Consider the following 23,753-nt stretch of genomic DNA (forward strand, 5'->3'; position numbering starts at 1 on the left):
GTCAATAGGAAATCCAACCACTGGCTCCCCAAAAGTAGCGGGCACAAACTCCTCCTCTGGGAAATCTGAACTCTCTGCCAAGGCTGAAAACGAGTTCCTGTGGAGCAATCCAGACACCGGAGTACGAAGGATCCCTTGTGAGGGAAGAGGATCAACAGTGTAAGCTATCCCCTTCCCCCTATCCAAGGGAGGGAGTGAGGAATGCTCTCTACCCGGTGTCTGCCTAGCCGCGGAGATCTCTCCATCCTCAAGAGGAACATCTGGCAGTGCTGGATCTAAGGAAGAAGCTGCAACTGGGGAGGAGGTCGAAGCTTCAGCGTCTCGGACTGTGCAAGGTGAGACAGGAAGGACAGCTCGAGGTGAAGCAGCGTCTACTAAGGTACCCTCGTGAACTGAAGGAGGGACCTGCACACGTACTGGAACCCACTGTAAAGCGTCTCGTGTGCCTGAGGGAGGTGGGGGTCGAGGAGCAGGTGAAGGACCTGTACCACCACCTGACTGAGCAGGACTGCCACGTGAAGAACGAGGAGCAGGAGCTGGACCTGTACCACCCCTTTGTCGAGGTCGAGGGGCAAGTGCTGGGTCTAATCCCCCCCCTGTCCCCCCTGTCGATGCCCTGAGGCGGTAGCTGTACCAAAGGGCTTCTTAGGCCTTTTCTTCTTCCTGGGACAATCCCTGGCAAAGTGTCCCGAGGTCCTGCAAATCCTGCACTGGTCCTGCCTGCCTGAAATCTCCACTCTCTGGCGAAAAAATGAACCATCCGGGCGCTGGATCATGACGTGGTCCATCTCGAGGTTAGGATCCTTGCAAAGGACCCTAACTCTAGGAACCCCATCAGCCTTGGTTGCCTCTGCTGCAGTCAATGGCAACCCAGGGAGGGGTGGGATCTCAGCAACTGCGCCAAAATGCTCCCCAATAACAGAAAGAAGTCGATGGTAAACCTGGGGAAGGCCGGGGAACCTGATGAAGAGCGAGAAGATTTTCTTATCTGCCTCTATTGGGTCGAAACCAAGGTGAAAGGCTTCAAAGAAGATCTTCCTGTGTCCCAGGTGTAAAAACTCGGCCTTGAGCACAGTGCTCGCAGCCTCTGGAGTGTCAAAAACAACCTGGAAAAAACCTCGTCCCAGAAGGCGAACATCTACCAATCGAGGAGCGAGGTCTGGGGAGAGAGCCGCAAGCATCCAGTCTCTGGCTTGGGATCTGGAAGGGTGAGACCCGAAGATGCGTGCTAGCAATGTGGTAGAGCACTCAATCTCTACATCCTTCTTGAGCTGCTGCAACTCGTCTTTAGAGAAAGTGATAGTTTTCGCGGCCGGTGGAGATGGAGTAGGATTGGCTGACGGGGTATCCATCGCCAATCAAGGTGAGAAGGCCGACTCGAACAGAATAAAAGCTCCTTCCGTTCCGAAAAAACTGCGGGGGGCAAGGGAGGGGAAAGGAGGCTAGGAGGAAGCAGGGAGGAAGGGGAGGGAAGGAGGAGAGGGGCTGGGGCTGAGAGGGGAGAGGGGCAAGCTGAGAGGGAGGGAGGGGAAAGGAGAGGAGAAGAAGGGGAGGAGTGAGAGGAAGAGAGGGGGCTGGAGAGCAAGCAGGGAGGGGGCGGGACAGCAGGGGGGAGGCGAGGGGCAAGCAGGGCGGGGGCAGGACAGCAAGGGGGAGGGGGCGGAGGCAGGGAGAGGGAGCGGAGCAGCAGGGGGGAGGGGGCGGAGGCAGGGGGGAGGGGGGGAGCAGCAGGGGGGAGGGGGGGAGCAGCAGGGAGAGGGAGCGGAGCAGCAGGGGGGAAGGGGCGGAGGCAGGGGGGAGGGGGGGAGCAGCAGGGGGGAGGGGGCGGAGGCAGGGAGAGGGGGCGGAAGGGCAGAGGGAGGGAGCGAGGGACAGGCAGGGGGAGGGGGCGGAGCAGCAGGGGGGGAAGGGGGGGGAGCAGCAGGGAGGGGCGAGGGACAGGCTGAGGGAGGGGGAGCAGCAGGGGAACGGGGAGGAGCAGCAGCTCAATCGTGCGATCAGTGATGCCAGTGATTTTGCTGTTGGAGCGGTACTTTTACAAAATGGGCCAACCAGTGGCTTCTGAAAGCAAAAATTTAGACCGTGTCCAATGGAATTACTTGGCATATGAGAAGGAGCTATATGCTATAGTCTATGCTTTTATATACCTAGATGAATCGAGGGACATTCCCAAACTCATCCTCTAAAAACACAACATAGTGCAGTTTCAATCTCACGATAGTCACTCATAAGATTGAAAACCATAAACTCCATCACGCATAGTAGGGACTAGCTACTATGACATCCCCACTGACATCATCAGCGCCCAACAATAGGTGTAGACCATAGTATAAAAGTATGCTTATGCTCTCCTTGGGAGCTGCCTTGCGCCCTCCCTAAGCTGATGTATTAGATGGCTTTCATGTTGTCCCATAGACCTCTTGGTCTCCCGTGGATGTTAATAGACTTTCTTTCTTTCTTTCTTTCTTTCTGACACATACAAATCCACACACCCACACATACTTGAGCATCCATTTATACAAAGTCTTCATACTGAGTTTTGGTCGGCACTCCGAAGGTGAAGGGCAAACTCAGCCATGACGAAGGCTAGCAATGGAGGCACTATTTGTATGGTGCCGAATTTGAGATCATTTTTTATCAAGGAAGCATTAAGTGGATTTGCAATCAGCAGAGCTTATAGGAAGAAAGCTAGATGGGCTGAAATAATGCAACAATTTGATATCCAATTGACATATTGAAAGGGAAAGTTCAATGTGGTAGCAGATTCCCTAAGCCGAATGCCAATTGTTAATGAATTGAGTTTTATTCATGATTTCCTAGAGTCCTTAAACAAAAAATGTGAGTTTGATTCTCAATTTTCCGAAATATGGAAAGCAATCAAGAAGAGGGATCCAACTAAAAGCTTTCATTGAGGAGTCACATGGAAATGGTGACACAGCACAGGTTGGTGATAAAGGACTCAAATGGAAAAAGTATGCTATTGAAGATGGTTACTTGCTCTACAAGCGGTAGAGTATGCGTCCCGAATAATAATGACATTAGGCGCCAAATTCTTTTCGAGTGGCATGATAGTGTAAGTGCTGAATTCAGAAGACATATGCGCTCCCAAATTTTTGCCATGACTTGCCGGGTCTCCTCATCTTGCAGGAGGTCCTCTGGAATGCAGACCCCTTTCTAGGGAAGACCTCGGCGGGGCTGATCTAAGTGAAGTACTAACGGAGAGTGGTCTGACATCGTGGTACTTGCCAGAATCTCGGTAGAGCCGCCTGTGTGCAGTGCCCAGTCCCCAACGTAGAAACGGTCTAGTCTCTCAAGCAGTCCATCGTGTCTCGTCTGTCTGAAAGAGAAGAGGAGGCTGTCAGGTATCCTGCTGAAATCTAGCTCTCGCCACGGGTCTCTGCCACTGATCATGAAAATGAATTGCTCCCAGGTGCTACGCTCTGTTGCTAGCATCTTAGAGAAGGAGGCGCCGCCCTGCTTGTCTTCCCCAAACTCTAGGTTGTTGAAGTCCCCTCCAACAATCCATGAGTCTACATCCGGAAGACACTCTGACAACCTCTTCCGAAAGGCCGGGCGGTGTTGTCTGCACGCTGGGGCATACACGTTCAGGATCCCAATCCTGGACTCTTTCGTCTAACTCTCATCCAAACTGCTCGTCGTGGGATAAGCTCGTCCTGATCGTAAACCTGTGGAGCCAAAGTCTGTGAGACCGAGATGCAGACCCCTCCGCTCCGTCCTACTATAGGGGACCACTCCTCCGGGCCTCTCCTTGGGAGAAGGTGGTGTCGCCATCTGATGTCTGCTACTGAGAACATATGCTCCTGAATCAAAAGGATGTCCATTGTCCACCCTACCACTACCCTCTGCAACTCCAGCCAGAGTATCAGGTACTGTGGTTGACTACGAGTATGGTCGTGGAGCTTGTGCACGTTCCAACTCACTATGGTCCAACTCATGAGGACGGGGGTGCAGAGAACAAGGCTCTCCTATGAGTGGTTGCCTGTTCCAGAAAGACTGCCTTATGTGACTTTGCCGGGGGTTTGGAGGGCGAATAGTCTGTGTCTGTGCGACGACGTACTAGGGTGGATACCAGCTCAATGCCAATCTTCCGTGCCCATCATGAAGGAGACTTCCACCCCGAACAGCTCCGCACACTTCTGGAGGGGCCAGAAGTATGCCTGCTCCACCTTTGCCTCAAACGACAATTACCACCAAACCACACGTCGGCTTCTCTTGCTTGAAGCTCAGCTGAAAATTCACCTCTGCACCATGGGCGTACCAAAGGTCCAATCCTCGTGCTCCCATCCATTCGTCCATCATGCGTGAAATCTGATCTCCCATAATAGCATCAAAAACCTTTGGGGTCCACTTCTTCACCCCTGTGGAGGCAAATTGGAAACTCCAAACGGGGTGTGTCTGAGAGCCCACTGCACTGATCAAACCCCCCTTCCGTGGCTGCAGGACCATAAGGGTTACCTCCAGCAGCAGTAAAAAATAAGAGTCCAGGATCTCTAGATAATTCCAGGGTCCCAACCTCCAGAAGTCCCGTGGTAAGGGACGCCCAGGATGGAGGTTGGGAGTTGCTGACCGGGAGGACAACAAGTCCCATCCCTCTGGCTCCCTCCCCGAATGGGCCTGATGCTGCGATGAGGGAGCAGAAGGGAGCGTCGTCTTACCCTTGCTTGTTGGCAGGGGTGTCGAATCAGGGGAGGGGAGGGAGGCTGAGGAACCTGCTACGGAGGTGGGGAGGGGGGAGCGGGGGAGGGAAGAGGTGAGGGGGTAGAGGGAAGGGGGTGGGTGGTGAGAGTGATCATAGCAAGAGGGGCGCAAGGGGGAGGAGGGGGCAGGGGGAACGCAGGGGGGGGGAGTGGAGGGGAAGAGGGGGAGGGATTTGGAGGGACCACAAGCTCCCCTACTGATCAGGCTCGCCGGGGCTCTGGATCCGCTCCTCCTCAGCCGCTCCCTGGCTAACGTCCGCATCACTTCATCATGAACTCCTGGGGCTCATTGCTGATGCAAGGGTGGATGCGGTCATTGAACCTCCATCACGGGAGGATCATGTAACTAAGCGGTGGCCCCTCCTACTAGGGGAGGTGGATCTCCACGTAAGGGCTTCTGCTGCTGTTGCTCCTCCTCGGGTGCCTCTCTGCGTCTGGCCCTTTGCCTGCGGTGCTTGCGAGCCTGTTTGCTTGGTTTCTTTTTCTTTTTGACCTGTGTCCAGTCCCCTTCTGAGGGGGTCACTCAGGGGGTTTGAGACTCCTGCTGCGTCTGTCTGAGGGGGTGCTGGACTCTGGTCTGCTGACTCTGCCTGCTCTGCGGGGGTGGGGGGGGAGGCGCTCGGCCATGGTCACGAGGGCAATCTCTGGCTAGGTGACCCATTTGTCTGCATCGAAGACACTGGCCTGGTAACCTTGAAATCTCCACTCGTTGTGGCGAAGTGTTGCTTCTGCCGTATTAGGGGACATGCAAATTTCACCTTGTGAAGTTTCCAAGTTGTGGCCTATTGATATTGCGATAATTCTTTCTATCTTAAATGGTGCGTTGCCCTACTAGCTAGATTTAGATTTAGATGCTCATTTGGGAGAGACTAAAATGAAATCGTTTAGACTTCACAAGCCGTTGTAGCTTGAATGAAGAGATTTGGACTACTTTTTGATTAGCCTTCTCCTTTAGTGCTAGCCTTCATCATGGTGTTTGCCCTTCACCTCCAGAGTGCCGACAGAAACTCAGTACGAATACTTTGTATAAATGGATGCTCAAGTATGTGTGGGTGTGTGGATTTGTATGTATGAGAGCATACTTTTATACTATAGTCTACACCCACTGTTGGGCGCTGATGACATCAGTGGGGATGTAGTAGCTAGTCCCTACTAAGCGTGATGGAGTTTATGGTTTTCAATCTAATGAGTGACTATCGTGAGATTGAAACTGCACTATGTTGTGTTTTTAGAGGATGAGTTTGGGAATGTTCTTGGATTCATCTAGGTATATGCTTCTGCCATATTAGCGGACATGCAAATTTCACCTTGTGAAGTTTTCATCCAAGTTGCGGTCTGCTGGTATTGCGATAATTCTTTCTATCTTAAATGGTGCGTTGCCCTACCGGATAGATTTAGATTTAGATGCTCGTTTGGGAGAGAATAAAATGAAATCGTTTAGACTTCACAAGCCGTTGTAGCTTGAACGAAGAGATTTGGACTACTTTTTGATTAGCCTCTTCTTTAGTGCTAGCCTTCATCATGGCTGAGTTTGCCCTTCACCTCCGGAGTGCCGACAAAAACTCAGTACGAAGACTTTGTATAAATGGATGCTCAAGTATGTGTGTGTGTGTGGATTTGTATGTGTGAGAGCATACTTTTACACTATGGTCTACACCCACTGTTGGGCGCTGATGACGTCAGTGGGGATGTCATAGTAGCTAGTCCCTGCTATGCGTGATGGAGTTTATGGTTTTCAATCTTATGAGTGACTATCGTGAGATTGAAACTGCACTATGTTGTGTTTTTAGAGGATGAGTTTGGGTATGTTTCTGGATTCATCTAGGTATATGCTTTGGCCATATTAGCGGACATGCAAATTTCACCTTGTGAAGTTTTCGTCCAAGTTGCGGCCTACTGGTATTGCGATAATTCTTTCTATCTCAAATGTTGCATTGCCCTACCAGCTAGATTTAGATTTAGATGCTCGTTTAGCAGAGAGTAAAATGAAATCGTCACAAGCCGTTGTAGCTTGAATGAAGAGATTTGGACTACTTTTTGATTAGCCTTCTCCTTTAGTGCTAGCCTTCGTCATGGCTGAGTTTGCCCTTCACCTCCGGAGTGCCGACAGAAACTCAGTACGAAGACTTTGTATAAATGGATGCTCAAGTATGTGTGGGTGTGTGGATTTGTATGTGTGAGAGCATACTTTTATACTATGGTCTACCCCCACTGTTGGGCGCTGATGACGTCAGTGAGTAGCTAGTCCCTACTATGCGTGATGGAGTTTATGGTTTCCAATCTTATGAGTGACTATCGTGAGATTGAAACTGCACTATGTTGTGTTTTTAGAGGATGAGTTTGGGAATGTTCTTGGATTCATCTAGGTATATCAACTCTAGGAGGGACTCTGGGCTCTCAACCACTAGTTTGATCCTGGGGACCCCTTCATCTGCTACAACTGAGGCGGCCGACTCTAGGGGAGACTCGAGCACGGTGCCAAATGCCCAACCAATGGAGGGGAGGATGGCGCGATACTCCTTTGGGAGCCCTAGGAAGCGGAGCGTAACCGGAAAACGAGGAACATGGTGTGTCGTGTCCATGTTCTCCACTGTAAAGCCATGGTACCAAGGAAAGTGGTACACTAGATGCAGGCCAAGGAGAATGGGGCTTTGCTCCACAAGTGTCGAGGCAGTGTCGGGGAAGCTCAGCTGGATGAGGAATACGCCTCTTCCATAGATGGTGACCTCCTGGATGTGGTCGCCCTCTAATGTCAAGCTCGCCTGGATCCACTCTCGTAACTGTCTCCGTGTAGGCGTGAGGCCCACAATTTTACCCACGAGCGCCTTGTCCTGAAGGGACTGAACTGCCTGTTGTAGCTGTTGCTTGTTAGCTGGGGAAAGAAGAACCTTAACAACGGCTGTGGGATTCGAGGGTGCTGCCATAGAGCCCCTTTGGCCAGACCAAGGATCACCACTAAGATTTTCTTTCGCCTTAACAAGCAAAAATGCTCCCACTACAGGGAGGAAGAGGAGAAAAAAAGGGAGGGGGTGAGGAAGAAGGACGTTCGAGGGGGGGGCGAAGGCGAGGCGAGGTGGGGCGAAGAGGCAGATGAGAGAGTTGGAGAGGGCGGAAGGGAAGGTAAAAGGAAAGATAGGGAAGGAGAGAAAGAGGGGGAGAGAAGGAGAGGAGGATGGAGTGAAGGAGCAGAAAGGAAGAGGCGGAGGAGGCGGAGGGGATAGATGACGGGGAGGCAAGATGGCGGGGGGAGGCGAGATGGCGGAGGGGATAGGTGACGGGGGAGGCGAGATGGCGGGGAGGAGGAAGGGCGGAGGAGCAGCGCGGGAGGGGCTGCAGGGTGGAAGGGCGGCGAAGGGGAGGCGATAGGGCAGAAGGGGTGGGGCGGAGGAGCAGCGGGGTTGTGGGCAGCCAGCAGCGCTTACTGACTTCTTTTTTTGCCGAAAAAACAGTTCTAATTATATTACTTCGAGAACAAGATACAAGAGGTCAGCTTATAGCTGACGGGCTGCGTTCACAAACCGGACGCAGCCCAAAAGGTAGCATAATAAATCATACTCTCACGGAGGAATATGCTGAGTGTGAATGAACAGCCATCGGGGTGGTGAGTAGTGCCACCGAAGGCCCTGCGTAGTCTGCTCGAAGAAGAGGCTCTGTGTATCCCAAGCCTGGAGGAAGCGTCTCCGCTTCTCCTGACCAGCCCGGGAGTCTCCCTGAATCTGGTCCCACTGGCCTCTGAGGGTATGAATAATCTCACTCCAAATCTCCGCCATGATCTGGGCAGTGATCTGGGCAGTCGATAAGGAGGTGCCACCGAGGATCTGCGCGCAGCGCGAGGTCCAGATGTGCCATCCTGTAATGCTGCTGATAATCTCCCAGACTGGCTGCCTCTCCCGAACTCCTGTATCAGCCTCTGCTAGGTGCTGTGGGATACCCTCGAGCGGCCCCCACGTCCCCTGTGTGATAAGGAAAGTGGGGTCCTGCTGGCATGCCTCGAACAAGTGATGAAGACCAGGTGGCGCTTACTGACTTCTGATCGTCTTAGTGACTTTAATGTTGAAATTTAAGCAAGTAGCGCCTGTATGCTCAACCATGGCAAGCTTCTTGATCTTGGTGCATCAAGATCTGTTCAGGTTCTAACACTTTGTCTATACCCTCGATTTTTGGAGGGTCTTCCTAAATAGGTTTGGTTGGTACTGGACCCTTGCATTTCTTTAATAAGCTGACATGGAAAGCATTGTGCATCTTCCAATGGTCAGGAAGACCAAGCTGAACTCTTAACTCGTTGATCTTCTTGACTATCACGAAAGGCCCGTAGTACCGAAGCATTAAAGTATAGTATTGCCCTGTTTTGTTTCTTGTGTTTTAGCCTTGCTTTGTGAAAACAGAGGAGGACCCAACCACCTTCTTTGACCTCAAAGGCTCGCAAATGTTTGTCAGCTTTTTGCTTTTGCTTTGTTTGGGACTTTTGGATCATGTCTTTAACCTACTTGCATATGGCGGTGAAATCTGTGGCAAACTCGTCAGCTAGGAACACTTTATATTTAGTCTTCACCAAAGGAAAAAGCAGTACTTGCCATTGCACTATTTCAATTGGAGCTTTGCTTGTAGAGGAATGAATTTTGTTATTATAGGCGAATTCCATTAAAGGAAGATACTGCTCCCAAGTGCCTTTTTGCTTACTGACATAAGATCTCAACAAATCCAGAAGTGTAAGATTAGTGACCACAGTTTGACCATCAATTTGAGAATGGAAAGAAGAAGAGAACTTGAGAGTGGTGCCAAGATTTTCGAATAGTGCATGCCAAAAGGTGCTTGTGAAGCGTGCATCATGATCAGAAATAATCTCAGAGGGAAGCCCATGATGTACAAAGATGTGCTTGATGAACATTCGGCTGCAGTAGGTCCTTTAAGAGTTTTCTTGCAAGGAATGAAATGGGCCTGTTTGCTGAATCTCAACAATGACCCAAATCTGGTCATTTCCTTCTGGTGTTTGTGGATTCCCAGAATTAAAGTCCATGGTGAAAGATGGAATTGGAAGGGGTTGAAGAAGACCCAGAGTCTTTCCTCTATCGAACTTTACTACCTTTCCATGGCTGCAAGGGTGGCTGCCGTTACTCGATGTCCCGCATAGGGCGGCTCATGCATTTTTCTCGAAGAGGGTGGGTAACACACAAAAGATTATCCATTAGTAGACACCCTTTTGAGATAACATAATGAGAATGCACTTTACCTTCTTGGAGGGATGTCCATATGCTGGAGAAACCAGCATCATTAGCCCATGAATTCTTCATGGCTGTTTAGTCATCGTGATAGATGACTGAAATTTTTGCAATGTGAGGTCTGCGGGATAGAGGATCAGCTACAGCATTCGCTTTTCCTAAAGTGTACATGATTTGGAAGTGGAACATGGAAAAGAAATGATCCCACCTCATTGCATCTTTTTCTGAGTGAGAAAATATGTCAGACTTTGGTGATCAGTTTTGACAATGAATTCATGGCCCATCAAGTAGCGCTTCCAGATTTTGAGGCTGTGTACTACAGGTAACAGCTCTTTCTCATAAATGTTATAATGTAATTCAGAATCTTTGAGACGTCGACTCTCATAGGCTATGGGGTGACCATGTTGAGTGAGGATTGCCCCTAAATTTGACCACATGCATCAGCTTTGACCATAAAGGCTGTTGAAGGTCAGGCATCTTCAAAATAGGACCATTGGTCATGGCCGTTTTTTGTTCTTGAAAAGTTTTCTTTCCTTTGCTGGTCCATTGGAAAGGAATTTTCTTCTTGGTCAAGTTATGGAGAGGGGTTGCAATTCTAGTGAAATGCTTGATGAACTTCTGATAATATGAACAAAGACCAAGGAAAGATCGGACTGGGTGAATTTCTTTGAGGTCAGGCCAATCCTGGATAATATGAACAAAGACCAAGGAAGGATCGGACTTGGTGAATGTCTTTGAGGTCAGGCCAATCCTAGATCACTTGAATTTTTGTTGGGTTCATGAGAATCTGGTCCTTAGTGACAATTTGGCCCAAGTACCAGGTTTTTGCCAGAAATTTTGGCATTGATAACAATTTGTGGTCAAATGAGACGACGACTCAAAAGGTCTTCTACTTGATCTCTTCTTGCTGGGAATATTTGGAGGTGAAGTGGCAGGCACAAGATCTATCCTCAGATCCTAAGGTCTCTCGTGAAGTGGCAGGCACAAGATCTATCCTCAGATCCTAAGGTCTCTCAGGGGGAAGTTCATTGGGTAGATCGTAAAGAAAGCAATCTGAGAAGGACTCAAGGAGTTGGCGTTAACTGGCTACTTCTTTGGAAACGGGGTTAACTTAAATAACGTCCTTAACAAATATCAAACATGCATGGCCCGGTATGACATAAGTAAATAAGGCAGCCCACAACCTGCTAATAACAGTGGCATCAAATAGGGCACTCCCATCTTCGAAGGAGAAACAGAAGCCAAGTTCCAACGGAGTAGAAATCGGCAAGTGTTTTTCGCACTCTCATTCTCTGCTAAGGCAAGAAAATGCTTGAAGCAAAAGAAGAAATCCGACATGGATTTCATGGGATAAATCACAGTGAACTTGGTGGAGTCATCCACAAAAGTAACAAAGTATAATTTTCCCCCAAGTGATGTTGTCTGCTTAGGCCCCCATACATCACTACGTACTAGGTGCAAATTCCTGGATGCACCTCCCATTGTGTGGAAATTGGAAGCTAGCATATTTTCCAATAAGCAGTTCTCACATACATGTTTTGTATCTGCTGCATGGGTGGGAGATCTACCATGTCCTTTGAATGCATCTTCACCAAATTGTTAAAGTTTAGATGCCCCAATCTCTCATGCCTTAAGTGAGTATTGGAAATCACAGATTCAGCAATGGCATTAGCTTCTATACCAGCCTGTTTTTCAAAGATATCAAGGTGATAGAGCCGGTGCCAAGTGTCCTAGTGAATACAATACAATTATGGTACCGGTTATCATGCATGGAACGACAAAGACCATAAAAAAGAACTCTGAAGCCATGTGTGGAGATGGCTGAAATAGAAGTCATATTTTTCTTGAGACCTGAAACATACAAAACTTCCACAAGTGTCACTGTATCACCTGACATTGATGTGACTTGCACTTGATCAATCCCTTTCACAGGATAGTCTGCATTGTTATACAAGTGACAGTGCCCCTGTGTGGAGCATCACTCAAGGACGGAAACGGAGATTGCAGGAGGTAATGTGCTTAGAAGCACTGCTGTCAAAATACCAAGCTGACTTAGAATATGAAATTGATAAAGCTAAAGTATGCATCTCTGGAGTGTAGTGACAGGTCAAAACAACTGCCCACTCAACTTGAGCCAGGCTTGTTGCCTTATGAGTGTGATCATGGGCAGTATAAACATTTTTAACTGCAAGGCCTTGCTGATGTTTTTACTTTTCAAAGCAATGTGCTTCCGACATGCATAAATGTCATGGCCGGGCTTCTGCTATAATTACAGCACTTCTTCTTTTCGTCAGCAGGAGAAGAAGATGATGAGGTGCCAAATGAGGGTTTGGGCTTGCTGTAGATTTCCCCCCTTTGCCTTTGCTCCTGTGATTGGTAGCCCAGACTTGTTCCGCATGAGTAGAAGCCTCCTTGTTTTAACGACTCTGCTCCTCTTGTAGGAGTTCCTGCAGGAATAGGGAAACGAGTTGATCGAAAGAATAGTGGTATGGGTTACCCATGGCCACTAGCCTCAATGTCGTATAGCAAAAGCCTGGTATTAGTCAAGGAGCCCATCAAGTGTCATGGATACCGATTGTGAATCTAGGACAATCTCATCAACATTGATGAGTTGCTCTCTAAAATCCTTGACCTGTGTGAGGTAGGCATCCATGCTGTCCCCTTCGTTCATCTTAACACCATCTTGCTGCCTATGCAAATAGGCAACCCTGGTCTCATTCCGCATCTGATAGAGATTGGTCAATGTGTCCCATGCAGCCTTGGCTGTTTTGCAAGGCCAAATGTGAGCTATAACAACCCTCTTACTATTCATGGCAATCATTGCATGTACATGTGCATCTCTTTGATCCCAATGAATCTGTACGCGTGTGAGAGGCACTGGAGCAGGCATTGCGGTAGCAGTGGTAGATGAACCAGAAGAATAGTAGTGGCTGTGGGGGTAGTAGATGCCTGTGCTTGAGAGACTGGTGTAGTCTGGGATCTAGATACAATACCCCAGAAATTCCTGGATACCAACTCGTGGCACACCAAGTACAACCATATGGGACAGTGGACGGCTGCAGAACGATGTTGCCTATGTACGGACAGCTCAAAATAGGTGAAACGTGTTGAAATGGCACCTGAAAAAGTAAAAAAACAGTTGCATGACTGTTTTTCAGTGCCAGAAACAGGTTTCTGCAGTCTAGGCTGCTCCAAAGTTGTTCCAGCACAAGGAAAGTCAGCAGATGCTGGCTGTAGGTCCGGAGCAGGCTGGAATGCAGGATGATTTCAAGAACGAGCTGTAATCAGCAAAAACGAGCTATAGTACAGGTTGATTTCTTGAGCTGAGCTGAGCTGAAGGTGAGCATGAAGTAGGAGCAAGAGAACCTGCTCTAATACCACTGTTGAGTGCAGGGAGCAATGGAATACAAGAGAGCAAAACAACACTCCAGAGAACTCGAAGTACTTGCAACAAAAAGGAAGGCTATTGAACATTGTGAGTGTTTGTGCCACCATAGGAAGTGAGCTGGATCCCAAAGACATAGGATGCATTGTAGCAAGGCTTCTCCTCCCGCGTGAGTTGTTGCCCCTCGCTGATCCCTCTGCCCCCCCCTGCCATCTCTTCCCTCCTGCAGCCTCCTCTGCCTCCTGCCATCTCCTCCCCACCATCTCTTCCGCGCCCCCCCCCCCCCTCCTCGGCCTCCCCCCTGCCATCTCCTCTGCCTCCCGCCGCCATCTCCTTCCCCCTGCCATCTCTTCCGCCCCCCGCCTTCTCCTCGGCCTCCCCCCCGCCATCTCCCCTATGCCTTCTTCCATTGCCCCCTGCCTTCCCCGCCTCCTCCTCCTTGCCTTCTCCACCTCCCCCCCCCCCCGCCTCTTTGCCCCTTCTTCCCTGCCATCCCCTGCCGCCCCCTTGTCCCTCTTTCGCCTCCTTTCCGTCTTCTCCCTCCTTCCCTCAGCCTATCTTCTTCCGCTCCCCCCTCGCCTCCTCCATCGACATCTCTTTGCCTCATCCCGTCCCTCCTCTTCGCTTCCCTACTTGGTTTTTATCTTTTCTCTCTTTGCAGTGGGAGCTTTTGTGCTCGTTCGGAGAAAGAAATCCTTGGTGGTGACCGTTGGTCTGGCCAGAGGGGCTCTATGGCAGCACCGTCAAATCCCACAGCGGTGAAGGTCCTTCTTTCTCCAGTCGACAAGCAACAGGTACAGCAAGTAGTTCAATCCCTCCAAGACAAGGCGGTCGTGGGCAAAATTGTGGCCCTCACACCCACAAGGAGACAGGTGCGAGAGTGAGCTTGGTACTAGAGGGTGACCACATTCAGGAGAGGTCACCATCTATGGAAGAGGCGTCTTCCTCATCCAGCTGAGCTCCCCCGATACTGCCTCGACACTGGTGGAGCAGAGCCCCGTCCTCTTTGGCCCTCATTTGGTGTACCTCTTCCCTTGGTACCATGGCTTTACAGTGGAGGACATGGACATGATGCACCATGTTTCTCGTTTTTCGGTTACGCTCCACTTCTCGGGGCTCCCAAAGGAATATAGGGCCATCCTCCCTCCATTGGTCGAGCATTTGGCACTGTGCTGGAGTCTCTGCCAGATTTGCCCACATCAATGGTAGCATACGACCGGGTTCCGAGGATCAGATTGGTGGTTGAGAGCTGAGAGTCCCTCCCAGAGTTAATCCTCCTAGAGACCCTTGAGGGAGGTACACTTCGCCAGCGTATGGAGATTTTTGGGTTTTTGGGCGATTGTCTTCGTTGCAGACAGATGGGTCACCTAGCCAGAGATTGCCCTCGTGGACAAGGATGGGCTCCTCCCCCCCCATCCCCGCAGAGCAGACAGAGTCAGCAGGCCAGGGCCAAGCACCTCCCCAGATAGGAACAATAGGAGTCTCAGAACCCCTGGGTGACCCCTTTAGAAGGGAACTGTGGACCCAGGTTAAAAAGAAAAAGAAACCAAGCAAACTGGCTCGAAAGCGCTGCAGGCAGAGGGCTAGATGCAGAGAGAGAGAGAGAGAGAGAGAGAGAGAGAGAGAGAGAGAGAGGCACCTGCGGAGGAGCGGAGGAGCGGTAGCAGGAGCCCATACGTGGAGACCCACCCCTCCAGCAGCAGGGGCCACGGTTCAGCCAGGTGATCATCCCATGATGGAGGTCCAACATTCGCATTCACCCGTGTATTTGCAGCGAGCCCTAGGAGATCCTGATGCTGCGATGGTGGAAGCTACGGAAGTTAGCCTGACAGTGGTTGAGGAGGAGCGGATTTAGAAGTGCCCCTAACCTACTTATTACATTACATTGGTCACTGCTGAATTATAATAATAATTCTAACAGCTAGTCCCATCATCTCCACCTCTTTCCGCCTAGCTTGCCAAGAGATCTTTGACACGGGGCTCCCTTCCTCAGTCCTTGAGCAGGGGGTGGATTTGTTTGATCTCGAAAGGGGGAGATAGGTCAGACATCCGCGAGTGGAGACCGATCACTTTGCTTGATACTGCATACAAGATCCTCGCTAAGGCCTTGAGTTTGCAGTTACGGCCCCATCTCATTGACGTCATCCACGTTACACAGACTGGGTTCGTTCAGGAGCGCAACATCCTAGACAACATCGTCACGATGGATTGGGTCAGGGAGGAGTCACAGTCGTTGGCCGTGGTCTTTCTTGGAGGGTACTATGCAGAGATTGGTTTTCTTAGACAGATGGATCAGAGGAGTTTCTGCGCTTTATGTGGGGAGCTCTAGTCAGATGCTTGTCGGTGGACACACGGACGAGGCCTTTCTTCTCTTTCGCTCGATTTGCCAGGGCTGTCCCCTCACTCCCTTTCTCTTCTTGTTTGTGGCGGAGGCTTTGGGCTACTATTTGAGATCACAGGTGGCGGGCCTCACAAGGTTGAGGCTCCCAATCAGAGAGAAGGAGCTGCTAGACTCTGAGTTTGCAAATGACACGGCCTTGTACGTAGAGGGCACCACAGCGAGCTTAGAGAGAGTCAAGGGAGCCCTGGCTATCTATTGTGAGGCCTCGGGTGTGCGGATCAATATGACAAAATCCATAGGATTTTTCACAGGCTCTGAGGAGACAGAGGAGATTCGAGAGTGGGGGAATGACTTTGGCTTCCGTTGGATACCGCTGCACCAGACAACGAGATACCTCAGATGTCAGGTGGGTATTGATATAATAGCAGAGCAGTAGATCGCCCCGGTCCTCTAGAGTGTTCGGCACAAGCTTCTCTACTGGAGCTCGGCCAAACTCTCCCTAGTGGGCCATGCCTTAGTGGCAAATCAGGTCCTTCTTGCCATGTTCTGGTATATCGCCTCCTGCTTGGTGTTTTCACAGAGGAAATTGGGCAGCTCCGACGGTTGGTTCGGAACTTCCTTTGGGCATGATCGGACGGCACGAGGAATACTAGAGCTTGGATCGCTTTGCAGATGGTGATCATGCCGTAGGCATTGGGAGGCTTGGGTATCATTGATCTAGAGATGCAGAGCAGAGCCCTCTTGGGCAAGTTGGTTGTGCACAGCCTCACCCCAGATGCAGAATTTCGGAAGCTCCTCTTACAGCGAGGGCTTCTCAGGAACACCCTACGCACTGAGGGGCAGTGGCAGCATTCACACAGATGGATCTTCTCAGAGGCCCCCCTTACGGGGAAGGGTTTCCCCTTGATGAGGAGCTTCCATAGGGTTTGGCAGAGATTAGCAAGGGGGCTCATTCGTGCTCAGCCCGGCTACAGAGAGTAGTTCGAGCATCAGCCCCTCGTTTGGCACCCGGAGATTGGGGATCAGGATGGGCGTACGCTTGGGCAGCAGACTCACATTGGTTGGGAACAGTGGGAAAGTGGACCGGCCATCTTCTTTGGCAGATGGAGCATATTACCCATGGAGGCAGAGGCGAGGCTTGGCGCCTTAGCGCATTTGTGAGGGACAGGGCAGCGGATGAGGGAGATTGACCTAGCCATCCCTGAGTCCTGGTGGGAGGGACTTCATGTGTGGATGGACAACAGCAGATGGTTGGGTCAGTTTTCTCAGACTGGGGTCCCCTTGAGGATGATGATGTAGCGAGGCAGCATGCAGCCTAGTTTTTTTCGTGTAGGACCTGGAGGCTTACTTCAGACACTCACTGAAAGAGACCCAAAGATGGATGGGAGTTTGGATGGGATTCATTGGTAGATGATCAGAGTGGTGGGACGATTGGGGAAGGAGTGGCACATTGGTCCTCCCAGTATCCCAGGGCAGGATGTCCCCAGATGGCGCCTCTGGCTTTGGGAGGGTAGGCCCTTGAGGGAGGTCCAGTGGGATTCAGGAGAGTGGTTTTGGCCCTCCAGGAGTGGCCTTGCCGAGCAGGTGGACGAGGTGCCCTTCTTTTCCTACATCACACGGATTGGCAAGAGGCTTTAGATGGACTCTTCGATTTGGACCCCTTTGAGGGAGAGGCATTGGGTGGCCCGGAGAGTGCCCCAGGAGGTCCGTTCTAGCTTGCCCATTGGCCCGTGGTTGGAGCAGATGCAGGTGGAGGGGTAGTGTCATTGTTGCTCTGCTGGATTTATGGAGACGATCCCTCACTGCCTCTGGAGTTGTCGTAGCGTAGTGAGAATTTGGATGGGAACCCTCAAGATTATGACCTGTATGCAGAGCCTTCAGAGGGACTACACATGGGGGATGGTGGCCTGGTTGACTGAGGGAGGACACGCGTTCCAGCTTGATGAGGTTTTCCCAGCTTCCCGGATATAGGGTTAGAGCATTCAGAGGATAGAGCTCCATGAGGCAGTCCCTCCTGATAGCCCCGATCCTCATTCTCCTCCGGAGGACAGCGTATGGGAGGTGGTAGCCGGTATCACGGCGTGGAACATTTGGGTTGCTCGCTGTAGTTTGGTGATGGGTGAGTATCCGGTTCCACCCTCGGCTACCTTGGTCGCCATCTGGCAAGATATCATCTACACCCTCCGTTCCACTTGGGAGTGTCGGATCCTAGGCTCTAGGGCGACTGTTGCGAGGCGCGCTCGTTTCTGCAAGGCTTGGCCTGTAGGAGTTTTTTATATATTCACTCCACGAGGGATTCACTGGTTGTATAGTCCCCCCACGTGGCTATTAGCCCCTGTACCAGAGATCCCCTAGGCAATGAACCAGGTTTCTTTGGAACAGGTCGGTTTTTTCCTTCTTTCAGCCTTTTTTCAGATTTTCCATACTCAGCACCTTCGGGGCTGCTGTTTTGTATGAAGTCTTTCAAGCATTAATAGAAGGTTCCTTTCTTTGCAAAAAAAAGAAAAAAAGTACTTGCAAATGGATAATGAACAAAGTACAAGAGTGACCACTATATTGCCCCAAAGTCAACTAGTTGACCGGGACTAGGACCAGATGTCCTAACTAGCCTACAAGGCCGTACTAGGGCCAAGTGCTAACATCTCCTAAGGAAATTTGAGTCCATGTACTTGCAATGTATGCCTTTCATCACCAAAGATGGCTTCATCCTTTTGCTTTTCCGGGGACCACCATTTGCATCACGAATGCAGCATCAAGATATTTGGAGCTATGATGACATGGGAATTAAAACAAGTTGGCATCATGTTCCTTTAGAATATTGATTATATGCATGAGCTGCTTAAGGCAATGTGACAAAAGAGGAAGTTGGGATGGAATGTGGCATGTACAACCTGTCAACTTTTGCAATGTAACGTGTAGCCATTTCTAAGGGATGGCATATGCAATCTCTATCCTCTGTCAACCTATTTATCGAATAACTCAGCCTCTCCCGCTCAGCCTCTACCTGTTCAGCCTCTCCTCTCCCGTTAGCCTCGCTCTCTCTCTTTCCCCGTCCGTACTCTGTACCCCGTTTGTACCTCCGTACCCCCGTCCGTACAATCCGTTAGCAGACAGCCAATACTGTACAATCCTATCGTCCGTACCTCCCTCCCGTCCATACAGCCCATCAACAGGCAGCCAATACCGTACCGCCCATCAGCAGAAGCCATACATCTCCATTCGTACCTCTCCCTCCGTACCCGTTAGAAGCAGCTAACTAACCGTAACCTTGAGTTGGGCTAAACCCCCAACCCAACCCGGGGGTTAGGTTAAGCTAGGGGGTTCAAACAGACAGCCAACTATGGACTACTGGCCTACCCTCTCCTCCAAGTCCCCCTCAACTCCCTCAACTCCTTCAACATCCATCAAGACTCGATACTCTACAGTTGCAGCCATGACATCCTCTCCATATGCACGGAATTACAAACAAGAAGGCTCAAAATGACCCATCCTTGGGCAACAGGATCAGATCTTTTATCTGCAGCAGGCAGTGAGAGAGCTACGATTGGAACTGGCAGAAGTAAAGGCTCGACTTCACATTCTGGAAGGGCCTGGTAAGCAGGCAGTAATTGATGAGGCTGTAAAATCTTGTAAAGATTCCCCCCTACCTTGCAGCTAGTCTCTACAGTCAAAGATCTTGTTCACACTGAAGTACAAACTGCTAAGAAGGAAGTGATTGTGGAAGTGGACACCAAAGCATTAAGTCAGATATTCAAGCAGAGATTAAAGAACACGAAGCTAGATGTGATAATGCGCTGAAGATTAGAATAGAGGGACTCCCAGAAGATTGGTAAAGAGGAGGACACATGTAGTGAAATATTGACAAAGATCAAAGCAAGCTTGCCCAACATTGAATGGGTGGATGATGATGACGACTCCAGGCCAGCTTCTATTTTGCACTATAAAGGTCATGCTGTCCTTACACTGAAGTCAAAAGATATGCGGTTTATTCTTCTTCGACAATCTTACAAGTTGAAGGGCACCAAAGTATGGATAGCAGAGGAGCTTACACAAGCTCAACTTAAGATTAAGGCAACTGAATTAGCTAAAGTCAGGGCTGCCAAAAAGGATGGAAAATGGGCAGTTTACCGTGAAGGCGTAGCATTAATTAGAGAGTTCAAATCAAAACCAAAAGACTCTCAGTCTTAAACTGATGTATGGCTATTTACTCTTCCAGACTATCATGTAGGTATTCTAAATAATGTGGGTGGCTTTTTGCACTCCTTGGGAGCTGCCATGTGCCCTCCCTAAAGCAGATGTACTAGAGGGTTTCTTGCTGTCCCATAGACCTTTTGGTCTCCAGTGGACGTTAATAGACTTTCTTTCTTTCTTTCTTTCAGCTTGTAGCTCCAGAGTATATTGCGAAGCTATCCCACCCTGCTCCAAGCAATGGGCAAGATGGGGCATTGTCTCTACTAAGTATATTAGCGTTGGTTTTGCATCACATATTTGTGAAGTGAAAAGAGTAGACTATTGTTCCATCTTATCTTGGGTTGTGGGTAGTATATGAGGGAGCCTTGAATGCTTCTTTCTCCTTGCTTTAAGGAAATTGGCAATGAAGGTAAAGGCCTAGTTGTTGTAAGAGCACACCTGTAAAAAGTTAATTTAGACTAGAGGAGTACATGTGTAGTGTGAGCTGCATCTGGGCCTCATGGCGAGACTCCAAACAAGTAGCTTGTTACAAGGCAATGCACAAATTTAGCATCTTTTGCTCAATCAACCAAGCCCACCCTGTAATGGTTGGTTCAGGGTGTTCTAGGACACAATGTATGACTTGGCTTGACCTATTTCCTGCAATCGTGTTATACTCTCTTAGCTGAAGACAGACGAGTGGTAAGTCATGACAGCAACTTTATTTAAATGCTCTCCATGGCTGGTGTGTACTTCTGAGATGAAGAAATGCCCTCTCCTGTTGGCAACCCAAACTCGGAATCATTCGACCTAAAGGATCAGTGTAAAGCCATCACTACAACGCTAACCATTTGAAGACCTGTAAATATCCAGGGGGGCACTACATATGAGTTAGCATATATCATGCATTGATTGTTCCTATTTCTCATCTTCCCCACATTGACCATTCAAAACTCTGGAAATTTGCAGAATGACTGGTTTTGCTTTCTTGCTGCATGTGCTTGATTTCACAGATAATTTCCAGTCTATTTCAAAAATTATGTGGTGTTTTGGATATCATGTATTGAGCCAAATCCAGCCTTGAAAGACTATTTTGTGGTGCTGTTTCTGAGTTTTGTATTATTCAGGGTTATGCTTACATTTTGACGCATCCTGGCATACCAACAGTCTTCTATGATCATTTTTATGACTGGGGAACATCAGTTCAAGAACAAATACAGAAACTTGTAAGTGATGTTAATTTATCATCATACTTGTTCAGTGAAGGAGAAATCTGTCAAAGATTATTCTTTTCAGTTTTGTGTTGGGTCAGAATTTCTTGTTACCTCAATTGGGTTACATGTCCTTATATGCCCCATGCCACTGCGAGCTTACTTATCCAGGCATAGTTGCTGGAATCTTTTTATTCTTCTTGAAGTGTGATTCATTTTGAGACTTTATGCCAGAACCTTTGAAGGAACTTTTGTAAAGCTCCCCGTATGACAACCATGCTGAACTTGTGCTTTTCTTTATTACAATGTCACTTATACAGATGATCATCAGGAAGACCCAGGATTTGCATAGTCGTTCACCCATTACAATTCTTGAAGCAAGTAGCACTTTGTATGCTGCAGTTATTGCAGAGAAGGTATGTGTAAAGATCGGTTCTGGTGATTGGAACCCACAAGGGAATGCCTGGGAACTAGCCACATGGGGAAATGAATATGCTGTCTGGCAAAAGCACATCCTATAAAGTGAAATATGTGGGCTTTTGGAAACTTGTGGCATGTCTCTAGATGTGAGCTTGTGGGTTCTCTGTTTTCCCCATCACTATTGGAAGGCCACCTTTCTGTGGTCTGAGATACATGCGTTTCTTATTCTTGTGAGATCTCGTTTTGAAGGCCAACTTTCTGTGGTCTGAGATACATGCATTTCTTATCCTCATGAGATCTCATTGCTAAGGTATGCCGCTTTTCCACATTTCAGTGACTTCCATAAGAGTGTAATTATGTACCAGCATCAGATAACTCTGCCCTTGTTAGTATGTATGCTTTTGAGCATTAACAAATTCAATCTTTTTTTTGCCGAAAAAACAGTGCTAATTATATTACTTCGAGAACAAGATACAAAAGGTCAGCTTGTAGCTGACAGGCTGCGTTCACAAATCGGACACAGCCCTAAAAGGTAACAAAATAAATCACTCTCTCACGGCGGGATAAGGCGAGTGTGAATGAACAGCCATCGGGGTGGTGAGTAGCGCCACCGAAGGCCCTGCGAAGTCTGCTCGAAGAAGAGGCCCTGAGTGTTCCAAGCCCGGAGGAAGCGTCTCCGCTTCTCCCGACCGGACCGGGAATCTCCTGAATCTGGTCCCACTGGCCTCTGAGGGTATGAATAATCTCGCACCAAATATCAGTCATGATCTGGGCAGTCGATAAGGAGGTGCCACCGAGGATCTGCGCGCACCGCGAGGTCCAAATGTGCCACCCTGCGATGCTACTAATAATCTCCCAGACTGGCTGCCTCTCCTGAACTCCTGTATCCGCCTTTGCTAGGTGCTGCGGGATACCCTCGAGCGGCCCCCATGTTCCCTGTGTGATAAGGAAAGTGGGGTCCTGCTGGCATGCCTTGAATAAGTGATGTAGACCAGGTGCGGTGCTGCACCAACAGAACGCGCCCCAAGTGATCAAACCTAGCTCTGGTGCTGCGCGAGTGAGAATCCCGAAAGTCCACCTCCACACTTCCTGGGCGCGGGTGCAGCTCCACAGGCAGTGTTTTGGTGACTCCTCAGCCTCCTGGCAGATCTGACAGCGTCCGTCCTGGCCTATCTGTCTCAACCAGCTCCCCACCGGAAGACCTTTGTGGGCGAGAAGCCACAGGAAGTAGGAGATCTTCCGCGGCCGCCAGCTCTCCCACAAGGCCTTCCAGAAGGCCTGCAAAAAGAATCTGGAAATACCCTGTGCATACCAGCTGGGCCGCTGGGTGGGGGGGCGGCTCTGCATCCTCCCAAGAACACGCCTGCCCAAAGTCGTGCTGTAGGCAAAGAAGGAGGTCGGCCCCTGTCCTGTCACAATCTCTGGAAATACCCTGTGCATACCAGCTGGGCCGCTGGGTGGGGGGGCGGCTCTGCATCCTCCCAAGAACACGCCTGCCCAAAGTCGTGCTGTAGGCAAAGAAGGAGGTCGGCCCCTGTCCTGTCACAATCTCTGGCCAACTCCACTCTCCTGGGTCCCAATCAAGCTCTGACAAGGCCCGCCCCTCCCAGAGCCAGAGTCGCCAAAGCTGCATCTGATCCTGCTCAATGCTAGGATCGGTACGCCAGACCTTCCCCAAAAGGCCTACGAACCGAACCCTCTGCCATGGGAGTAGGGGGTCGATGAGTGCATCCTCTCTCCTGAGTCGTCCATCCCCCATAACCGCGAAGAAGGAAATAGAGGAGTCGTCCATACGTCGTGCAACCACTAGTGGGATGCCACGGGGGGTGAACTGTCCCAGCCAACGGTCGTCACCAGGCATGAGGATCTGAGGCTCAGGTGGAACCAACCAATCAGCTGGGATCGCGCCATCGATCTCCGTGCGTCTCGCTTGGGCTCCACGTGCACCTCTAGCTGCGTCTGCGAGATCAGCCGTCTCCAAATGTCTGTACGTGTCCCTCCAAACTCGAAGGGACCGGGCTGGCCCCCTCATCCAGCCATCCCACCTGATATGTGATCTCTCCTCCAACTGAAGACCCTCGGCATCTCTGACCTGATCATTCCAGATAAGCGGCTGGCGATCGATCTCCTCCTGACAGCGGGGAGGGGACTGAATGAGACTGAGGCGGAGCCGCCTCCAAACCATGAGGAGGCTACGAACGACGGGGCTGAGTGAGCGGGGCGGAAGTGAAGATCCACCTGAGGGACGGGAGCCACTCTCCACCTCGGCGCGGGACACAAGAACCGACC

At 50.0% G+C, this 23,753-nt stretch overlaps 1 protein-coding gene across 2 annotated transcripts in view; it reads left to right on the forward strand.

The window, feature by feature from the left end:
* AMY2 (alpha-amylase-like 2) overlaps positions 1–21,882 on the forward strand; it is a 64,763-nt gene extending 42,881 nt beyond the window's left edge. For both annotated transcript variants that reach the window (XM_087383902.1, XM_087383904.1), the window contains exons 10-11: positions 20,961–21,059; positions 21,365–21,882. In XM_087383902.1, coding sequence (XP_087240028.1) covers positions 20,961–21,059; positions 21,365–21,565 — 300 coding nt within the window. In that variant the 3' untranslated portion in view covers positions 21,566–21,882. The remainder of the gene's footprint in view (positions 1–20,960; positions 21,060–21,364) is intronic.
* The last annotated feature ends 1,871 nt before the right edge of the window (positions 21,883–23,753 follow it).

The sequence above is a fragment of the Dipteris shenzhenensis genome, chromosome 13, assembly GCF_047967505.1.
Source record: "Dipteris shenzhenensis isolate YYH24624 ecotype China chromosome 13, Dip_SZ_1.0, whole genome shotgun sequence".
In the NCBI taxonomy this organism is placed as follows: domain Eukaryota; kingdom Viridiplantae; phylum Streptophyta; class Polypodiopsida; order Gleicheniales; family Dipteridaceae; genus Dipteris; species Dipteris shenzhenensis.